The 21,996-nt window shown below is 35.3% G+C and overlaps 1 protein-coding gene across 8 annotated transcripts in view; it reads left to right on the top strand.

Moving 5' to 3' along the window:
- Nucleotides 1-21,996, top strand: part of PHF3 (PHD finger protein 3) — a 48,613-nt gene that overhangs the window by 16,777 nt on the left and 9,840 nt on the right. For 3 of the 8 annotated variants that reach the window (XM_082756679.1, XM_082756674.1, XM_082756673.1), the window contains 10 exons: nt 868-1,029; nt 2,154-3,966; nt 13,924-14,251; nt 15,520-15,697; nt 17,225-17,375; nt 17,496-17,652; nt 18,611-18,727; nt 20,657-20,785; nt 21,223-21,358; nt 21,738-21,930. In XM_082756679.1, coding sequence (XP_082612805.1) covers nt 868-1,029; nt 2,154-3,966; nt 13,924-14,251; nt 15,520-15,697; nt 17,225-17,375; nt 17,496-17,652; nt 18,611-18,727; nt 20,657-20,785; nt 21,223-21,358; nt 21,738-21,930 — 3,364 coding nt within the window. Of the gene's footprint in view, nt 1-128; nt 394-508; nt 609-867; nt 1,030-2,153; nt 3,967-12,336; nt 13,805-13,923; nt 14,252-15,519; nt 15,698-17,224; nt 17,376-17,495; nt 17,653-18,610; nt 18,728-20,656; nt 20,786-21,222; nt 21,359-21,737; nt 21,931-21,996 lie in introns of those variants that run through there. The other 5 variants (XM_082756675.1, XM_082756676.1, XM_082756677.1 and 2 more) reach the window with 5 other exon arrangements.

Here is a 21,996-nt window from a genome sequence, read left to right as displayed (position 1 = left end):
TGCTGGGATAGTGAAGAATAGGCTTACTTGATTGTTTGGAGTCTGTGTTGTATTTGTCAGACCCTTCTACATGTCTTATAAAATCACTTGGGTGTTTGGCCTGATCTCACAAATTTCGCATCCTACAGGGACCGGGATTCATTAATCACACATAGGATCTTGGGATAGGAGAGGCTACCATTGCAGAACCAAACTTAGAGAAAGTGAGGAGAATGGCTGGTACAGTGGCCTGACTGCCTCTTAGGAAACCTATTTTCAGGAGCAACCTCTGGGATCCTTCTCAGGTTAGTGGAGGATAGGAATTCGACAACGTTCTCTGATTCTGGCTGGGAGACTAGTGCATGCTGCACTCCATGCCCTTCCAAAACTGGGTTGCAGATGGAGATACGTGAGGTGGGTGGGACTTTCAGTTTTAAAATTGTGTCCTATGAGAAAACTGTGATTTTTATACTCATTCCTTTTCTGGATCAGCTCTTTCTACTGTTTACCTTTCTTCACTTTTTCTTAGGTGGGAAGGGGCAGTGAGGGACAGCTGATCCTCTAAGACTGTGGACCTTCTTGTGCCAAAATAAAAGAACAAAACAACAAAAACCAAAACCAATAAAAATGTGAGTCCACCAAAAAGCTGTAAGGACTATCTACAGAAATTTTAAGCTTTGGGTGATAGCTTCTTCTACACTGAAACTGCCTCACGTGGGAATTTTCTGTCCTGCCTTTCTTCATTTTTTTTTCCTTTTTGTTTGTTTTCAGATGGCCAATTTATGTATTTCTCCCTGTTTCTTCCCCCGCCTTACTCACCCTTACAGTCGCAACACTTTTTGTTCCTTTTAAAGTTTTAGGATCTTTCTTGTTTGTTTGTTTTCCCAGTTATCGGTCTTGATGATATTATGGATGAAGAGGGAGTTAAAGAGAGTGGAAATGACAACATCGATGAAGATGAGTTAACTTTACCGAACAGGAATTTGAGGAGTCGTTCAGAAGAAACGTCAGTCGTGTCACCAAGAAAGTCACCACGTTTAATGGCACAAGGTGATCACTCAATATGGGATGTATGTTTTTGCACATTCAAGGTCAACTAAATTTTTAGAATCCCTTCCTAATATTCATAAATGCCAAGTATTTTAGTGGTTGGTTGTGTGGAGTACAGGCGCTTCCTTTTTTTTTCTTTTTTTTTATAAATGGGAGCCAGAGATTGGCATCAGTAGGGTGCTATTCAATTTGAATTCCTTTATAACAAATGCTCTTCCTTATGGCCTGTGGTTCTCAAACATGTTTTTGAAACTTTGTTCCTTTTACCTAAATCAGATTTGCACTGTGGTTCTTTAACACAGCCCTGCTGTATTTTCAAACAGTATTGGAGAATTAGGTTAGCATGGCTCTTTATTTCCAATTAAAATTTTTAATTCTGTTTGTTCTTATTTGTGTGTGTTCTTTTTGTTTTAAAGTTACAGTAATTGCACTTGTAAAGTCTTTCATATAGATATCTCAACATGCTTAATAGTTATTTCACATATTTAAATTGTGATAGCTGATTGTATATAATCAGGGTTTTTTTAAACTTCTTGAACAGGTGGAGTTATTGACAGCTCTACTTTGTCCCCAAAGAGTAGGCCGAGTTAAGATAAAATTAATAGGGAAATCAGAATTTAAGAAAGAGCCTATGTTACAAAGCTGGTGAATACACTTTTAAAAGGCACTTAAATTTGATTATTACTTTTACAATAATCAATAATCTGTCATTAAGTGAGAACATGACTGGATTTCAGATTCATATACTGTGTTCTCTAAAAACTTTGTAAAATTTGCATTTATACTTATCACAATATAACTTTATGCTATTTTTACTTAAAGTAGAAAGAGTGGAAAAGGTTGAGTGCTAGAAAAGTTGAGTGGATTTTGTCTTTTTTATTGTGAGAGCTACTTCTGTTTTTTCATATACTGTTCAGAGCTTTAGTAGCCATAAAAGTAATGATTTTTTTTCCATTCAAACTGTTTTTTTTATTTTCTCTAAGTTCAATGAACAACTAAGTTTCAAAATTCTTTTTGTGTCCAGTAAGGTAAAGTAGGCTCAGTCACTTCTATTCTAGATTAGTCTTGTGTTTGCATATAGGAGTACATGGTATAGCTAAGACACTTTCTCTTTACCTTTATAGAACCAGTACGGAGTTTGCGACAGAGCACACTGGCCAAGCGTTCAAATGTTGCACCTCCTGTCAGTACCAAGAAATCATCTGTAAAAAGTGGATCTGCTCTCAAAACAGGACAGAAACAACAAGAGAAAAGTCCAGCTAAAGAGGCAGATGTTGCCACACCTGTGAAAGCAGAACAACCTAAAGAAGTTAGGCGTAGTACAAGACGATCAGCACAGACAGAAGGAGCAGCAGCAGCAGTAACTGCTTCCCCAAGTAATACAAAGCCTCTTCCTGGTCCTGAAGAGGTGAATGAAGTGAAGTCTGAAACACCTGAGCAGGCAAAGGTTGAAGAAATATCCCAAGAGTTAAGTTGTTCTGAGGTACCAGGAGCTTGTACTGCTCCTGGAGAAACAAAGGAAATAACAGAGATAGCAACAAAAACTGAGTCTGGGAGTGTTGATTCAGTTTGTTCAGCATCTGCAGATACTGAAATTACTGCAGCTAAAAATGAAGGAAATTATGTGATTGATTCAATGGGCTCTGAAACTTCTGCGGAAGAAAAGACTGAAAATAAAGCAGAGGAATTGGAGAAGATAACAGAAGAACATGATCAAAGTGGGATAACTGGAGAAACTAATGATCCATCTAGCGTTTGTGTGAATCCAAGTGAAATTTATGAGACCTTTTCAAATTTGTCTGGCTCTTTAGAAGAGGGGGTTGAATGTAGATTAGGTTCCCATAGTGTGGAATTTCCTGATGAAAATACATTGTCAGTAAAAGAAAGTGTAACAGAGCCTGTAGATGATGGCAAAGGAGTGGAGAAAACTGTAAGTTCATCAGAGGAACTACTGGACAGTACAGAGTTTGATAATAAAGACTTGAAAAGTGAGGAGCTTACTTCTGTTCACCCAGGAAATAGCATTTTAGAAAGCACTGTTCTTGACCATGCAAGCCAAGATGTACAGCAGCAGATCAGCAGTACTGAAGTAGAAGGCCCTGAGACCTCAAAAGTTCAGGATGATGATAAACAAATTAGTGTTGCTTCAAAATGTGAAAAGAATATTAGGCCTCGGCATAGTAAATCTGCAGTACAGAATAAGCAAAATCTGACTGCAGGTACTCGACAGAAATCAGGTACAGTGCAACAAGACACAAGGAATTCAAGAACAAGAGCCGGTATTGCTGTTTCAGGTCTTCACAGTCCATCTCCAGCAGGTCTGAAGCGGAATGCAGATGAGCAAGACAGTCATCAACATCCGAACAACCCTGTTAAAATTAGGAAGAAACAATCTGATCTTGGTTTGAAAACAAAGAGTTGTCTTTCAGGGACCACAGTAAAAAAGCAGACCAATACAATGCTGAAGAAAATACCCCGAGTCCAGGCTTCTGGGCAAGGACAGAAGTCATCAATTCAGAGAGCAATTGACAAATCTCCTACACAACAAAGCTGTTCTAAAGATACCCACCACTCTGTGCACACAGTGTCAGGCCATATTTCAAATCTTGGTCAGAAGCAAGCCCAGAAACAGCTTACAACTGTGCTAAAAACAAATAGCTCCACCAAGGAGGAGTCAGAGGCAAAAGATGCCTCTATGGTAGAACATCTGAAGGAGGATGATAAAGAAAAAAAATCAAAAAGAATTGATAAAAATCTTCAACCTCGCCAGAGAAGAAGTAGCAAAAGTCTTTCACTTGATGAACCTCCACTGTTTATTCCAGATAACATTTCAACTGTTAAACGGGAAGGCTTGGAACATACCTCTGCTAGTGAAAGTAAACATGTTTGGGTGCCCAGCAAGCAGTGTGGCTTTTGCAAAAAGCCACATGGCAACAGGTGTGTGTGGCTTTGTGTCTGCAGAGTTCTTTATTATTGGTCTCAGAAGATATTTTGTTTTTTTCCCTCTTACCAAATGTTTGTTACTGCTGGTACCCAAGCATACAAGGAAAAGCCTTGTAATGGAATCCAGTGTGTTACGCTGTGAATTGGTTTTATTTGCACTCATACATGTCATCTTGTCTTTTAAATAGATCATTGGAAATGAGTTTGGCCATAAACTTTTGCTAAGAATGTTTTATTTTACAAGTGTATTCTCAAGGAATTTGCAACTCTGTTGTAACGTTACCTCTTCTAAACTCATTCTTTTTCTTAGAAAAGAAACCAGACTAAGATACCTGTGTTCCAGATTGCCATTTCCTTCCTTCCAGAGATCTCCTAAGTTAAAGGATTGCCATCAATCAAAGGAATTGAGTAGTTGTTTGCATCTGTTTTTATCATTTAGAATTGTGATTTTAGTACCTAGAGGTTAACATTTGTTTTTTCCTGATGTCATCATTGCTGCCAGGCTTTCGTGTAACTGGAGTAACAATGAAGTTGAAGTTGGGGGGGGGGGGGGAAGGAAGGGAAAAAGTAATGGGAAGGGGAGGAATTTACGGAACTTCCACGTAAGCATATCTGAAATTGTCTTTAAACCTAATACTGGGTTGCCTATGAAGCTGATGTCCCTCTGTCACTGTAAGTGAACTGAAAAAGGTTAAAATATTTCACTAATGAGCTATCAATCCAAGATGTTGTGCATTTAAAGTAATTTTCAGTCATTATATTTTAGTCCATTTGTTAGAGTGAAATGCAGAAAATGAGATACAGCAGATATGCTACTGTACAGGAATAAGTTCAGTAAACCAATTTGGCATTGCTAGATCTTAGTGCTCCTAGAAGAACAGTATAACACATGGATGACTAGTTGAAGTCAGACTCAAGAGAGCCCTTGAGTTGCCAAAGATGGTGATTACTGCTATCCTTACCTTTGTAATAACACTTGTTCGGACTTCCTATCAAAATCTGTGCCACAAGACTGTTGGCAGACACAACCAGAAGTTTCAGCATGAGAATATTGGATCCTCCAAATGTAGGAGGATATTTGTAATGTAAATGAAGAATTTTTGAATGTGGAATAGAGACATGCTAGTGGAGTGAGGAAGCTCATATTTATTGAGCCTTGTGGTTAATAATAGAGACTTAAGACTGATGGTTCATGACTTTTTATTGACACTTAAAAAAATGATTTTTTTTAATTTATTCAAATTTATTTCATTTTGTAGTTGCATGCTACAAATAAAAATTATTAACCTTTCAGATTCACTTCATGTCGCTAAGATACAAGAGAAAGCAATACTTGTCTGAAGTGTCTTAGCATACTTGTGCCAGTTTAATTATTGATGCAAGAACAAGCAAACATTTTCAATACAGTACAAAAAGAAGGACAAATTTCATATTTTCGTAATTTGGAAGTATATCATACTGATGAAAATCTACTATAGCATTAATTGTTTTTTTTTTGGTGTCCCCTTGCCCCCCTTCACTTTGTGGATTGCTTTTCAATGAATTTGTTTCCCTTCTATAATAATGAGCCTGTTTCCTTTATTTATCTGTTCATGGTACAGGAAAAAGCAGAAGGACGAGTGTGAGAGTCAAATATTTTAAAATGGCGTAAGTTCAACAAAAGACAGAGAGCAGAGCTGAGATCTGAAACAGTGTTTGTATTTATATCCCACTCAGTGGTCATTTATACTTTGAAGATATTGGTCAACACTGGTACAAATTACTTGTAGAAAAAGGAAGTTGAACTGAAGTTGCAGCCCTGAGTTGGGAAATTATGTGCATATGATAATGAAATATTAGAATTCAGGCTGCAAAATACTAGTTATTTGAACCTTTTTATATTCCCTGCAATAAATACGAACCCACTAACTTGTTGCTAATGTAATACTAAGCTTGGAGGATTGATTCAGGTTGGAGAAAACGTGTGGAAATCATTTCATCAGCCTTGTTTGTGTATAGAATCCTCGGAGGGGATGCTTACATAGGTGTTTCGCAGCCCCAGGGTGATCTTTGTAAGCCTGCTAGAAGAACAGCACAAGATGGATGGTACTGTTGAATATTGGTTTATTTCAGAATCACCTCTTCAAAAAATCGTATCAGTTGGTGTCTTTAGGGATACAAGCTGTAATTTGTTGATCACATGCAAAGTCAAAGTACACCTACCTTGCACTGCTGATTTTGGCTGGGAAAGAAGTCCTTTCTTGCGAACATGTGACTTGCATAATGGAAAAAAAAATCAAGTTACAATGTGCCTTGCCCTATAAGAGGCATGCCTGCTTTTTAGTGTTAATAGATTTGATCATTTTCTCTTGGGTACCTGAGTTTTGAACAGTGATTTTTCATGCTCTGCTTTCCACTTGCCGTGATGGTTATAAACTAGAACCAACATACCTGTATTATTGTATCTTTATCACCATTACCATAGAGTGGGTGGTCAACCTTTGGCTTAAGGTTGGTCTTTTTGCTTGATGTTATGGTCTGTTTGCTTGATGTATTCTTTACAAGATAACTAAAAAAGTAATTGTTCTTTCAGATGAAAACTAAACAAGGTGTTTCTCAGCAACTTGGATAATTGTAGGTAGTAATTTTCATCACATCTGAGACACTTTCTCTGCTTAGAGCAAAGTTTCAGTTGGTGTTACCCATTCAGTATTTCTTTCAACTTAGCCATTGTGTTCCAATACTGCTGTCAGATGTTTTCCCATTGGCTAGTAACATACATAACACATAAATTTTCATTCATCTATAGATGAAAAGTATGTATATATGTGTATCGCATAAAGATAACACAGACTGAATTTATTACCTCAACTTCTCAATGTGTTCTAGTAATACTGAAAATAGTAAGCTTTATCACAAACATAATAGTTAATTTTCCTGAAGACAGACTGAAGATATTTAAAAATAGTTGAAGAAAAATATTTAATTTCTTGGGTAGAGCTAGATGAAGATGCTCTGCAGATAGTGAGAAACGTGCTAATTCAAGATTTATTCTTGGATGTGTCATGTGCATCCTTCTGATGTAAAGGCCCATAATATAAATTTCTCCATTTTTCTTTGTAGGTGTTTTTTCTGTACAGGCTGGGGGGCTGAATTCATTCCTTTCTTACACAGAGAGACAAAACCTAACAGAGGTTTTGCAGATTCTCTCCTTTGTCTTCACTCTATCTTTTTTTAATGAAAGAAGTTCCATATGTACTATGCATTAGTAATGAGAACTCAAGATTTCCTGTTTTTAAACAAATCTTCTAGAAAGTGTTGTAGAAAGCAAAAGGAAGCTTGTACTTTTAATTGCTTTCTGGTGAATTTGTCTTTTGATTTCTACAATTCTATTTTTTTTAACATAGTGTGGTGACAGGGATCTTTTTATGTGCTGTTGTTTTTATTATTTTTGTTCTGGTGTTGCTTGGTGTATGCCCATGCAGTTTGTGTGATTAGACTACCAGACCTTCTCAGAGTTCACAGAAAAGCTTGGTAAAACTGGAGTTTTACATAGTCATCATCTTCCCCACATTTCAATTCTGCTTTAAGGTGGAAGAAAAATTAGTAATGCTGTAAAAGGCAATTGGGAAGTGCAGAACTTGATTTAGCAAAGGTACAGTATTCCTGACCTTGCATACTGAGAATCACGTATTTATTTAATTTGATAATATATTATTTAATAATGTAATTATTATACAACTGTAATACAATAATTACTTTGTGTATGAAGTTTAAAAAAAAAAAATCTGAATTTTTTTCCTACAGTAGCATTTGTTTGGATTTTTTAAATAATGCCAGTACTTCATTAAGCTAATACAAACATGAAAGGACGAAGAAGGAGATTAAGGATCTGAACTCATAACCACCCTCAAGTTAAGCACACATTCTTTTTAAGGGTAGATGCATAAACAGTGCATGCATGAATCATTGTTGCGACAACATTCTTCATAAGAAACAGTAATTAGAATAATTACGTTGCTTTAGTTCTGACACTTGTAGAGTATGAGTATATTAAACTGTAGGTTCTGTGAGATGTCATCAATTTGTAGTCATGGATGATGCTTTCAGGTTTTCTCCCTCCTACTGCTTTCTCCCACTTTGAAAAGCCTTGCAACATTAAAAGCTCTTATCCGTGAGCTGTAGCGAAGTTGAATGACAGTATAAGCAACACAGTGTTGTAATATATAATTCAAGAATGACAGGACTCCAGTGTTCATATTTATAGTCATACCATTTTATAACTTGTTTTTTATATGCATCATATTGCTGTGCTGCAATATTGGTAGAATTACTGTTAATATCAGTAATGTTAGATAATCAGGAAAATGGATAGTACAAGTTGTCTGAAATATATAAAAATATTTTATAGAATTATGTATGCAGTTTACAGAACTGATCCAGCAATATGTATATAGAACCACTTGTTAATGGAGCTGCCTTTAATGATTTTTTTATATGTTTGTGGTTAATATTATGAGATGTATTTTACCCCTTTTTTTTTTTCCAAGGTTTGGGGAAGTTCAAGGATTTTGGTTTTCCTGTTGTTGGGCCTGTTTCATTCAATTACATTCAGATCAGGGTGCACAGGGTTACCTGTGTCCTTCTTCGCTTCCTTTTTGGAGAGGCTCTTGTAACATGAAAAAGAAGCATATGCTTTTAAGGAAAAAAAAACTTGTATAAAAGATCGGGTACTGAAACTTGATATTGAAGAAATGAGTTTTCAGTGTCTTGTTGCTACGCTGCAAACTTCACATAAAGATAGATGATTATAATGTTTCTTTGAAGATAGCTTGTTCTTGTTTCTTGAAAATCAAAAGCTGAAAAATCATTAGACAACTGTATTAATCTTGTACTAAAGGTGAACAAGAAAAATTGCTTATGTGCATGTGCTCTGATAACAAGGTACTGCAGATTTTCTTGGTAATCACTTGTTCTGCTGAACTTTGGATTGAGCCCATGCTACTTCAGTGATGTGGAATATGGGCTCTGCTAAAGCTGCTGTGAATATCTTCCTCAGTCTCTGAGGAATAAAGCGGGTTGGTAAAGGTTAAACCTGTCATTCATTCCTTCTATTAGGAATGTCTTTATTAGGTAAAGGAAAAACAGTTGCCTCCATGTAATGTCTCTCCTTGAGGTTGGCTGGACTGTAGCATCAGTGCAGCTGAGACACAGTTATAATGTTAATAGTTAATACAAATTACAACAGATTTTATAGAAGATTGGTTAATGGTACTATTAAGGGGGAACCTGAAATAATACTTAAGCGCCTAAAGCACGCCCCATATTTGCCAGATGCAGAAATATTTGAACTTTTCAAAACTGCATGAATAGTTTATCCTCTTAGCTGAGCTGAGGGTTAGAGTGTCTTTTTGAATAGTTAAGAGTATCAAGGCTTTTTTTGTTAAGATTTGAATTTTGTTGCAGGTTTTTGTCTTACGCCTTGCCAAATGCAATGAGCTAAAAAGAAACAGTTATTTTTCTATGTCAATGCACTCTAGGTTATTAATCTTAAAATGCAGATAATTGGCCCATACAACTATTCTGACAGCTCCTGATTTTTTTGTCTTTTGTTTTACTTGTAGCTTTACAGCAAACAATTATTTTATGAATAATAGGGCTTCTGCCCATATTACTTTTAAAATCTTATTTCACAATAATCAATTTCTCTGAAAATATGCTGCTCTATAAACTGAATGTATGCAAGTTAATTTTAAAACATGGCCTATGTATTTTGAAAATAAATGGTTCAAGCTTGAGTGTTTTCATCTCATGGTTGAATTTAATTCACCAAAAATAATACTAAAGACAGTCTGTCAATCTCTAAGAGAGATGGTGAAAGGTTTGCTTTAATTGTATTTCTTTATTTTGTGATCCATTCCTTAATGGCCTTTAAGGTACATCTTTTTATGCTGTTATGTGGGGACTGCCAAGAATCCTGGAAACAGAATGGAACAATAACATACTCCATGTAAAAGTGCCAGTGAACTATAATAGTGTCTGCTGTTACCTGTCAGCTCTTAGATTTTTCTCAAACAACTATTTTTATTAAAGACAAGTAAAAGGAGTGCTGATCTGTTATTGAATTTGGCATGATATAATATTTTAAAACACATTTTTTTTCTCTTTCAGCTTTACATCTTCCAATCCAGCCTTACAACATGGGTAAAACTCCTGCACATCAAACTTGAAGCAGTCTACATTCAGAAACCTTGGTGTTTTAAATAGTCCAAGATATCAGAACCTCTTCAATCACAACTGACAGCTGTGCAAGAGGACATCTTTGATCCTTCAAGCCAGGCTTCAGTGTCCCTTGACGCCCCTTTTTAATCTGAGCATTGCGCCGTCACTTTTCTGTTCTCCAAATACAATTACTGTTACAGATCATAAATGCATTTTTGTGTGCAGATGAGTGAAACAGAAAAAGATGCAAAAGTGGCCTTATGGTACAAAGAATTATTTACATTACTTGTATCAAAATCAGTATGTTCTCTCCCAGCCTTGGAAGTCAGTCTTTCAGTTGAGTCATGTGAAAACAGTGAAAGTTTGTGGCAGGCATCACTGGTATTTTTATTACCATTTTGTATAACAAGGTTTAAGCAAAACAACTGTAAACACTTAAATTCTGTTTATAGTACAGGCTTTGTGGACACTTCCAGATTCTCTTCATAGCTTTGGTTTCTGAATCCCAGGTTTTATTGTGCATGTTTAAATACAGAGCAATTGAAACCTTGTTGTAAAGCCAGGAGTGAAGCCAAATGGACATTCCATCTTGAGTAGTTTGCTTAAGATGGCTTGAATGACATCTCTCTATCTTGGTGTATATTGTTAGTGAAGAATTATCTGTTTCTGAGCAGAATTTGCTACACTTGTTTCTTCTTTTTATTATTTGCAAGGAATAGAGAAAGAAAAAATAACACACTTGTGAAGTTGGCTGCTAGTGATCAGTTTATTTTTGGAAGACTGCCTCTGCTGTTCTGCTTCATTGCCTTAAATTATCCCTGTTCAACAAGGTTAAACTACTAAGAAAGAAAAATCACTTCAAACCTGAAATTTGCATAGTTAAGACTATGAACACATGGGACAGACTTTTCTAACACAGATTTTACACTGTCCACACTAGGTGAAGTCTTTGATATGGGGGAGGAGGGTTGAGTGTGTGTCTTAATTCTATTATTGATAGGCCAGAAAATAAAGATGTAAGACTGAATGCCTATCTGGTGCCCTACTGGTATCACACACCATCCCTTTTGCTGACTTCCTGTTTGTGAGCACAGCTGAAAATTGCATGTGCTGTCAATTTAAAATTGGAGTTGTACAGCAGTTTGTCTGTTTTAGTCTCTGGAGTTCATCTCTGCTTTTTTGTAAATGTAGACACTTTCCTAAATGTTAGTCAAAATTTTATTTGTTAAGGGTTGTAATCTGCCCTGCTCATTTAACAAATTAGCTTGAATTTACAAACTGAAGAAAATGATTTTTTTTTTTTTTTAATTAAAAATATAAGTAGCATTTGTGGCTCTGAGATGGTGTATTCCTGGTTTCCTTCAATTTTTAACCAAAAGGCATTCATTCATTAGCACACCAAAATACCCTCTGGGCAAGAAGTACTTGACTACTTCAGCCTGATTTCAACTCTGTAGAAAATTTTACGTTTGGAATTCTTGTAACCAGTTTTTGGTATCCACAGAGTTCTTGTAATACTTTCCGGCAGTGATGCAGGATGTATCCGATGTCAAGCATCTTCTTGTAGATCCTTGCAATTGTGAAATGGGCATTCATGCTATATTTCCTACCATCATGTTTGGCTGTAGGTTCTCAGTAAGGAACAATCACCTTTGTATTAAATTTACATCACTTCTCTTTTGTTTTATTGGGTTTAAGAATATGGTGTTCCTGGGGCAAGGCTGTCAGAAGCACTTAACTGTGATGTTGCCATTCATACATCTTTTAGCTTTGTTGGGACATAGATGTGAAAAGATGGAGATCCTGACAAAAGTTGAAGGAACCTACACCTTCATAATTGAAACTACTGAATAGATAGCCAGATTTTGATTTTTGGTTTCTCATGAATAACACCAAAAATGTACTTGCAGCTCAGAAAAAAAAAAATAAAAATGAGAAAAAGCAGAAGACAACTTTCTTCACAAACTAGATTATAAAAACTGGTTTCTTTAAATCTAATGAACAAGACTGTAGGCTACTAAAACTGGAAGTGACCTTTTTCTCAAACAGGTGGAGCTTTAAAGCTTATCAGACTCATTTTGGCTCAAAAGATTCTATTTACTTCAGGATTTAATCCTGATTTTTTTTTTTTTTTGGGGGGGGGGGAGGGGGGGTAAGCAACAACAGAACATAAAGCTGCTACTTTCTTCTTTCCTGCTCTTGCGTTTCAAACTTCTGCTGTTAGACTAGGAAGACTTTTTTTCATCTCTTGAGATACCTGTAGTTTCTTGAATACAGTACCAAACCGCCTGGAGAGTTCATCTACAGCTCTGCTGAATGTATTCATCTAGGCACACTTTGCCAAACCATACACTATTACAAAGTAGGTAAGTCAGCAGATAGCAGGACCTGATCTTTACAGCAACACATACAGGTTAGGAATCTTCTTTAGAGTAGTCCTACAAACTTCAGGTCAGATTTCTTCTATGGAATTGAACCAAATAGTTCTGTACATAATTTTTCAGTATTAACGAAGTCACACTTTTCATAATGCGCTTGCAAGTCTTCTTGGATTTCCTTCTGCTAAACATTAAGGTACTTAAAAAAAAAAAAAAGAAAGAAAGAAAGAAAAATAATGCAAATGGATAATGCAAGAGCTCTTTCTACATCATTTGCAAGCAAATCTTTAGTAATCACGTTATATTCAGTTTTATAAGAAATTATTTGAAAAGTAAATACTACCAATTCTGTTTCCTATAACAGATGTGTTGAGGTGTTTAATCTATTTAACTTTGAAATTTCATTCTACTCCAGAATAATTCTACTGAGAAATTGTACCTTTCAGAGCAATTAGGCACTAGTGATACCTAATAACATTTTCAAAGTTTTAACAAAATTACCAGAACTAGGCTTTTATTTGAGACCAAGTGATCTTAATGCTTAGAAAATGCAACCTGTAGATAAACTTACTTTTCATTTAAAAATAATGAAACAGTTCAAGTGACTGCGAGATGAAAAGTGTGCTTTAAATGATACTATTCTTTATTTGAAATATTATTTAAATAAATACTAGCTCTGAATAAAGTAGCTGAGCAACACAGCAGTGGCATGTACCTTGTTTCAAGCAAACAAACTAATCGCTGCCAACTGGCCAGATGTAGCTAATTCCTGGCTCCAAATTCACCAGTAAAGAGAATAAAAGGCAAATTTCTGCATATAATTTACTAATAATAGTCTCTAAGTAACATGGTGTAAAATATCAACTAACTTATAATAGCCTTTTCTGTCTGGGCCAATTTTATTTGTCAGAATAATTAAACATCTATTACTGCTATGGAGCATTGTATCAGTTGATACATTTCTTCTATGAGGATGATAATCGCATTTGAAACAATATGAATGTGGTATGTTCTTGCAAGAAAATTTTCAAGTTTTCTGAAACATAAGTTTACCGGTTTTAAGATTAATACTTCGAGAGATTCTATTGTTAGGGTTTGGGGGCAGATTACAAACACCTTATGAGGTTATGATACTCTCTTGGACTGCTGCAAAAAAGCAAAAACAAAACAAAACCAAACAATTTCTCAGGAAGATCATACCATGTAGTAAGGCTGGAGATGGATGTAAAGCTACAAAGAAAATCATGTTTCAGGTAAGAACAATTTGTTGACATGTACAAATAAAACCAAATATGGTATATTCTGCTTAAATTGTTGCTTTCTATTTATTATTACTAGTTAGACACTAACCTGTATTTTACTTTGTTTTCAGGTTTATGGTAGGCTGTGGCAGGTGTGATGACTGGTTTCATGGTGATTGTGTTGGACTGAGTCTATCTCAAGCACAGCAGATGGGTGAAGAAGATAAAGAATATGTTTGTGTGAAATGCTGTGCTGAAGAAGACAAAAAGGCAGAGTGTTTTGATCAAAGTCTACTGGATACTCAAGTTAAACTTGAAAGCTACAGAGAAGAAAAAGCAATTGAATGTGAAAAACCGGGGATGTCAAAGCAAGCACCTACCTGTAATCTAAATCTAACAACTGAAAAAACAAAGCAGGCAGAAGATGCAGGGAAGCATAAAGTCAAAATTTTCAGAAGGGTAAGTTTCATTCATTTAATTCCTTTTAGTTATTGGAGATATTGGCAGGGGGGTTGGACCCGATGATCTTTCGAGGTCCCTTCCAACCCCTTCAATTCTGTGATTCTGTGTGATACAGGAGGTTTCCTTTTAAATCCATGTCATCCAAAATACTGTGTTTCAAACATTTTTGAATCTAGTATAAAACTTGTTATTTTCAGAGTAACGTTATTTTCAGACAGGTTTGGCTATTTTGAGGTACTGCTGGTACATTCTGTCTTATATTGAGCAGCAGTCATGTCATACATTGTAGGTTCACCTATATACATATTTGTCTGTTTAAAAATAAGCAAAATACATGATTAGAAACAGCTCAACCCTTCTCACTAGGGAAGGAACACGTGAAAAACGTAATAGAATAAGTGTTTACTACACTATAGACTTTCACAGGTCTAGGAGCAAAGGATAGCCAGAAGTTTTTGAATATTCTATTAATTTTTTTTTTCTGTCCCTCCAACCCCTGGTAATGGTCACGTTATAAACAGTGTATATGAGGTTCAATGGAAGATTGGAATACCGTATTTTACATAAGTGATATTTTGAACAAGTTAGCAAATTTTGCCTTCAAAATTCTACTCATTTTTATATGGCATCTGTCAATTTGCTATATTACATAAAGCATAAATCTTCAATTTCTATATGACAACAACATTTTAGAAGAAAATACGTAACACTTTAATTAGGGCCTTTCTACTTTCTTTTACTAATAAATTTAATTTATTTTCATAATGCTTTTGTTAAACTTCCTTAGTCTTTTGACATATAGGTATTATATTCACCATAACTTTATCATTACTGATCCTTTCTGTCTTCTTTCTGCATGGTATTATTGTAATTCTGATTCATAAACTCTTCTGTCTAATTTTGATCAAATTTTTGTATAATCATATGTGACTTCCTGTGGATACATGCCTAAAACAGGTTAAGAGAAGTTCATGTCCCTGATTTTTTAAAACAGCTGAAAACAGAGTGTTTTTCAACAGGGAGCTTAACTGCAAGACACCTGTGACGTGTCTTGGGCCAGTTTTTCAATGAGATTGTTAATCGTGTTTGGTAGCAATTTGGGATATTGTTCAGTAACTTCTTAGAAGACATTACATAACGGTGCATATACATCTTAGGAGTTTATTATACCATATACTTAAAAACTCGCGAAAATGCATGGTAATTATATAGTGGTTCATTATAGCATTCAGTAGCATGCTAGTGTACATAAATGTTTATTTCAGGAATCTGGTGATGGGAAGAATTTGTCAGAATCCAGAGACTCAGATACTAAAAAAGGCCAACATGTTCCTACTCGAAAAGCAACACAAACTGCTGTAATTCCTCGGCGATCTTCAGATGAGAAAAGTGAAAAAAATAGTAAAGAGTCTCTTAGCATGGTTGAAAAGTCCACCAAGTCAGGTAAGGAAGTTTGGAAAAGTACTCCATACTGTAAATGACATGTGTACAGTGAAGAATGATGACTTCATAGTATCAATTTTCAAGCATTTCATGGTGCAAGTGATGGTGATCTGGAGAGCTGTTTTTTCCCATGATGTTTATGGCCTTCATTTCTCATTTCATTTTAAAACTTTTTTTAGCAGGTAATTGTTTCCTATTTGAATAGTAGAGGGTGATCACATTATCAAGAGTGGAAGAAAAAGCGCATCTGTATTAAGCTTAATTTCATGTTGTAGAAAACTTTGTAGCATTCTTCCATAAAATAGTAGGAGCACTTAGGGCATAAAAGTGTTGATATTGAGATATAAGTAGTACCTTGAAACACTCATTTCTTTTGCACAAATTGATAAATAATTGCATCAGAATTCATATCAAAGGGGAACATTATATTGCACACTGAGCCATCAGATTTTCATTTGTAATTCTATTTGAAAGGTAGACGGGACCTATTTTCGTTCACAGCAAACAATCCCCCAGCTCCCTTCCAGAAAGCATTACTCTTCCAAGTTCATGATAATGTGAAATTCTTGTGATTTGGATCTGAAATCTCAGCAGCAATGCTAGAGCGATTCTGTCTGAGAACTGTGTCTTTAAATCCTAAACTCAAGTTTTGAATTCATGTCTTAAAAAAATCCACTTTTCTAGTCTTTTGCCAATGTTGACATCCTAAAAAAAACTGTGGAAGAAAACAGTGGAAAATGTTGGGGTTAAATGTAATGGCATCTTTTAAACTTCAAACACTTTGCCGTTTGGAATTCTGAGTCACAAAATAGCTGACATCCTTTCTAACTGCAGATTGCAGGAGTTTAAATGAGTCTGGTATCCATGATATCATTGAATTATTCTAAAATATGTTAATTAAATTAGGAGGTGGCAAAATGCTGTCACGAAGAATTCAGAATAGTAGTTAATCTAAAGATCAGTTTTAAACATAGAATCACAGAATGGCTTGGGCTGGAAGGGACCTTAAAGACAATCTGATTCTATCTCCCCCACCATGGGCACGGACACCTCCCACCAGACCAGGTTGCCCAAAGCCCCATCCAGCCTGGCCTTGAACACCTCCAGGGATGGGGCATCCACAGCTTCTCTGGGCACCCTGTGCCAGTGCCTCACCACCCTCATAGGAAAAAAGTCTTCCTAATATCTAATCTAAACCCACTCTTTTCTAGTTTAAAGCCATTCCCCCTTGTCCTATTTTTGCACCCCCTGACAAAGAGTCCCTCCCCAGCTTTCCTGTAGGTCCCCTTTAGCTACTGGAAGGCCTCTCTAAAGTCTCCCCAGACCTTTTGTTCTCCAATCTGAATGAGCCCAACTCCCTCAGCCCCTCTTCGTAGGGGAGGTATTACAACCCTCTGATCATCTTTGTGGCCCTCCTCTAGCCTTGTTCTAATACTTCCAAAAACAAAAGCTCATGATATCCAGCAATGGTAATTGTTTATTTAAGTGGCTGTGTCACTTACAGTTTTTAACTCTGTATTTTGATAGGTGTTCATGAGAAACAAGAAATTAAGAAAAAGAAAAATGAGAAAGGATCAATCAGTGCAACACATCTACCAGCTGTGCCAGCTTCCAAACCTTCTGCTGATCAGATAAGACAAAGTGTTAAGCAATCTCTTAAGGAAATTTTGATGAAAAGGTATAAATATATGTATTAAATGAAATTATTAATTTTTGTTTACAATTCCTTCAGAAGACAAGATAAGAAATTAATTATTTGGAAGTATTTGGTAATTTTTGTAGTTGCGTTTTCTCACAGGTTGACAGACTCCAGTTTAAAGATTCCTGAGGAGAGAGCAGCAAAAGTTGCCACAAGAATCGAAAGAGAACTGTTTTCTTTTTTTCGGGACACTGACTCAAAATATAAGAACAAATACAGAAGTTTAATGTTCAACCTAAAAGATCCAAAAAATAATGTATGTATTACTTGTTTACTATGGTTTGCAGAAATCCTTTATTTGCTGTAGGTTAAAGAAAAAGTTTTCTGTGTGGGTACATTATTAGTTCTTTCACAATTAAACCTGTTCATTACTTTTTTGTATGTTTTTTATCTTTATTATTTGTCTTCTGGCATATTCAACGCTCTGTTTTTTTCTCCATCATTAATTCTTCATCTCTTTCCTCCCTGTGCACTTAGTAGTGGGATTTCAAAGTGTAGTGAATATATTGTTTTGTCAATATTTTTGTAATTACTACTGATGCGTATTTTTTCCCATAATTTTCTTTTTTTGTTTGTGTCTTGTAGCTTGTCTCACTGTTGTTTTCATACCCAAATTTCTCACTTAGTCTTCACTCATGTTTTCTGCATTCTTTGAGCTCATTATTATTGCCTCTTCAACTTCTGTCTTTTTGACTTATCAATTGCTCTGATTCTTTCTTCTTTGTTCTGATCAAGTTGCCTTGTCTAGTTTCTCCCTATAGTAATCTCTCTATATTGATGATAACCAACCGTAAGTTGTATAAGCAGAATAATTTTTTTTACTAACTTGCCTTGTTTTTGCATACCCCCAAATTATATGGCATCCCCCCAACAAGGATTCATTTACGTCAGTCAAGAAGTATAGACATCCTCTTTAATATTACAAAAAGTCTCAATTACTGCTGCAGTGGGCATAAATTTGCTTTCTCTTTTTGGAACAATGGTTGACTGTGCAGCTGGTCATTAAGAATATATATTGATATAGAACAAACAGGGAGCTCTGAAATTAAGGTTTGTATCATAAAAAATCTAAATCTAGTAGTGCTTCTGATAGTGAGAAATGATTACAAACAATATATATAACTGTATAGAGTGTATTGTATGTTGCTTCTCTACTGTGTTTCCTATTAGGAGCTGTTTTGTCTCAGCAATAGTTAATTATTTTTTTCTTCTAGATACTGTTTAAAAAAGTACTGAAAGGAGAGGTTACTCCAGACCATCTAATAAAAATGAGCCCAGAAGAACTGGCTTCCAAAGAACTGGCTGCTTGGAGACTAAGAGAAAACAGACACGTGAGATTTGTCAATTTATGTTGTTTAGTTGGATGCCTAAACATATTTAAATTCTGTTTTCAGGTTAAGTGTATTCAGGAAGAACAAAATGCATGTTAAGCAAAGCAACTCTAACTAATCAGTAGGACCTCTATAATTTGAATACGCACTATTCAAAACCCAAAAGAAATATTAGGACAGAAGTGAAAGAAGTAGTAAATTCACTGGAGGGGGAAACAGTGCATTTTCCTATGCCATGCAGCTTTCTTGCTGCTCTTCTTTTCCATTTTTTCTGTCTCATGAGTCCAGGCTTTTGTGTCTATCCTTATTTCCAATAAGATTTTAAAGCTCCAGCTGGGGTTTTATAGAAACCAGGCTTTTTTTAAAGCGGTAGAGAAATCTCTTGAGATGAGTGAAACCTAATGGGTCTTTATAATTCATATATTGATGGTGCATGACATTTCATCCACCAAGAAGTAAATCTGAAGCTGGAAATTTGACCTGCCAGTCTGAAAAGTCATCTGAAGGAAATAAATAATAACATAAGGTATAGGAAGTTTATTAGGTTACTTTGGCTATTACTTTTCTCAGAACAGGAAGTCATGATATATTGTAGCTGTGCTGATAGTTTAAAAGGTGAAGCAGGAATATAAAGAGCTGTGTTATTTTTATAGAAGATGCCTTTTTCTTAAATAGTACTCTTTTTAATGGTCAGTTAAACTGATGATGGTTAGCCAGTGATAGTTAACTGTGGCTACTTAAAAATGCTTGTTTTACAGCATCAAGTTTTATAGTTTACAAAATCTTGATTTGCGTTGACAGGATCTTTGATATTTATAAGCTACTGCATGGGACTGAAAGGCACAAAATTTGGATCATGTTAATTGGGATACATTTTGTGTTTGGCTATAAATGAATAGGTACTTTTCTGTACAATAGGTGGAAATCCATGACCTCGAATTCTGTGTGGTAAGAGTGAAAGAATGTTTAGTGATACCTACTTCAGTACAGTGAAATGCTATTTTAGAGACTGATTTGCCTTGTGACATTATTTATTCATATTTTTCCTTTCTCAAAGCCCATATTTTCTGTCTAATGCTTATCTTTTACATTACATGCTTGTTACATGTGTTTTATTTTTATAAACAACAGTAAAATACTGAAAATAGGTGATACAACACAATACTGCACTGCTATGAGGGACAACTTCAAAACAAAAATATATTCTGCTTAAAATTACTGAAGGGTTCTAAATATTTCTAGAAGTTTTCAAATATTACACAGAAACATAATGCAACATGTAAAATAAATAACAATGATTGTTTCATCTGATTGTATTTTTCATTTTCCTGTTTAAGGAAAGACTTTAAGATTGTCACTTACAGTGCTTTTTTTTCCAAAATTTTCTAGTGTGTTCAAAAGTGACTAAGTACTTGTCAGACAGCTGAAGTAATCATAGAATCTTTGTTCCTTAATCAAATCAGGTTTAAACTGTTGGGGACAGCCAACACAAACTGTTCCTGATTTAAGTAGTAAAGATGTTCTAAGAAATTGATTTAAGAAGCAGTTTTAGAAATAGTGGTGTATGTTTTCTTCTTTGTGATGGAGCAAAGTAGCAGTCCTGATCAGAATTAGCATATGCATTAAGAGTACGTTTAAATGTTTTTATTGAGGTAGAATGTTTATGTACTCAAAATCAAGCTCTTGGAAAATTATGTAGATCTGTATGTATTTGTGCCCTACATCTTCTTTATTATTATGGGGAAAGAGTTAATGCATTTTTCTTTAGACCTCTTACTTGTGGTTTTGCTTTATGAAACTGACTGACACTTGCAAAATAAGAATATATTGTATACCCATAGAGTTTTCTGATTGCTGTTGTTACATTTACTAATTTCCAAGTTGTTTTTATATGAACGTACACACATACATAGCCTCCTGTTTTTACAGACAATTGAAATGATTGAGAAGGAACAGAGGGAAGTTGAAAGAAGACCTATCACAAAAATCACTCACAAAGGAGAAATAGAAATTGAAAGTGAAACACCAATGAAAGAACAAGAAGTTATGGAAATTCAGGTAGAAAACAAAACCATTAACAGAACACTTTACAACCATTTTATCCATGAACCGAATATGCTGTGTATCAAGATCTGTGACTACATTAGGTCTGTTTTGAGTTTAATTTTTCTTTTAACCCTACTGACTGGTGGTTTTTTTCCCACGTTGTGTCCGTGATCAGATGATGAATTCAAAAAACAGTAGAAAATACTCTGAATCTTTTGTGAAGAAATATATATATATAGGAATAACTATGCAAAATTTTTATGCATTTCTAGATTTTTTGATAGTCTCTTGGGTAACAGAGACTTGATAACTTCTAGGTTATAGACCTGAAGAGAAAATTTTATCTGAAGGGAAGAAAACACCATAAATAAAGTGAAGGAATATAAACAGAAATATTAGGAAAATTAACAGAAGAAAAAAGCTAACTGACATGTTTTGACTTTCCTTAGGAACCTAATATGACAAAGATGTTTGAGAAGTCAGAGGAAGCTGACAAAGATAAAGAAGGAAATGAATCTGCAACTCCAGACACCACAAGTCAACACAAAAATCATCTCTTCGATCTTAACTGCAAAATCTGTATAGGTAATTTTGAGAAGCACGTTTATTTAAGTGCATCATGCACCAAGGCAAAGAGGAAAATCCTTGTTATGAGTGTATGTGCTATCATTGATTTGCAGTAGAAATAACAGCATGGTTTGGGTTGGAAGGAACCTTAAAGATCATCTACTTCCAACCCCTCTGCCGTGGGCAGGGACACCTTGTATTAGATCAGGTTGCCCAGGACCTCATCCAGCCTGGTCTTGAACATCTCCAGGGATGGGGCATATTGGAGCAAATAATACATTTATCATATCACACTGCAATGGCTATATTGTATTTTTGGTTCATCTTCCTTGTCTACAGAGGAAGTCCACTTTGTTTATTTAATAAAACAAACAAAATTTTACTTCGTTCTCTGCAGGTCGAATGGCACCACCTACTGATGATATTTCTGCAAAAAAAGTGAAGGTGTCTGTTGGAGTTGCACGGAAACAATCAGACAATGAAGCAGAGAGCATTGCAGAATCACTTTCTTCAACATCATGTATTTTAGCTTCAGAATTATTGGAAGATGATAAACAAGACTTATCCAAATCATTCTCACCTCTCCCAAAGTAATATAAACTGAAAAAAACAGTGTTTTTAATGAAACACATTATTTCTATCATTAACATATTATG

This window comes from Aythya marila, assembly GCF_965140915.1.
Source record: "Aythya marila genome assembly, chromosome: 3".
In the NCBI taxonomy this organism is placed as follows: Eukaryota; Metazoa; Chordata; class Aves; order Anseriformes; family Anatidae; genus Aythya; species Aythya marila.
The sequence above is the reverse complement of the archived record's forward strand: the minus strand, read 5'-3'. Positions and strand labels throughout refer to the sequence as shown.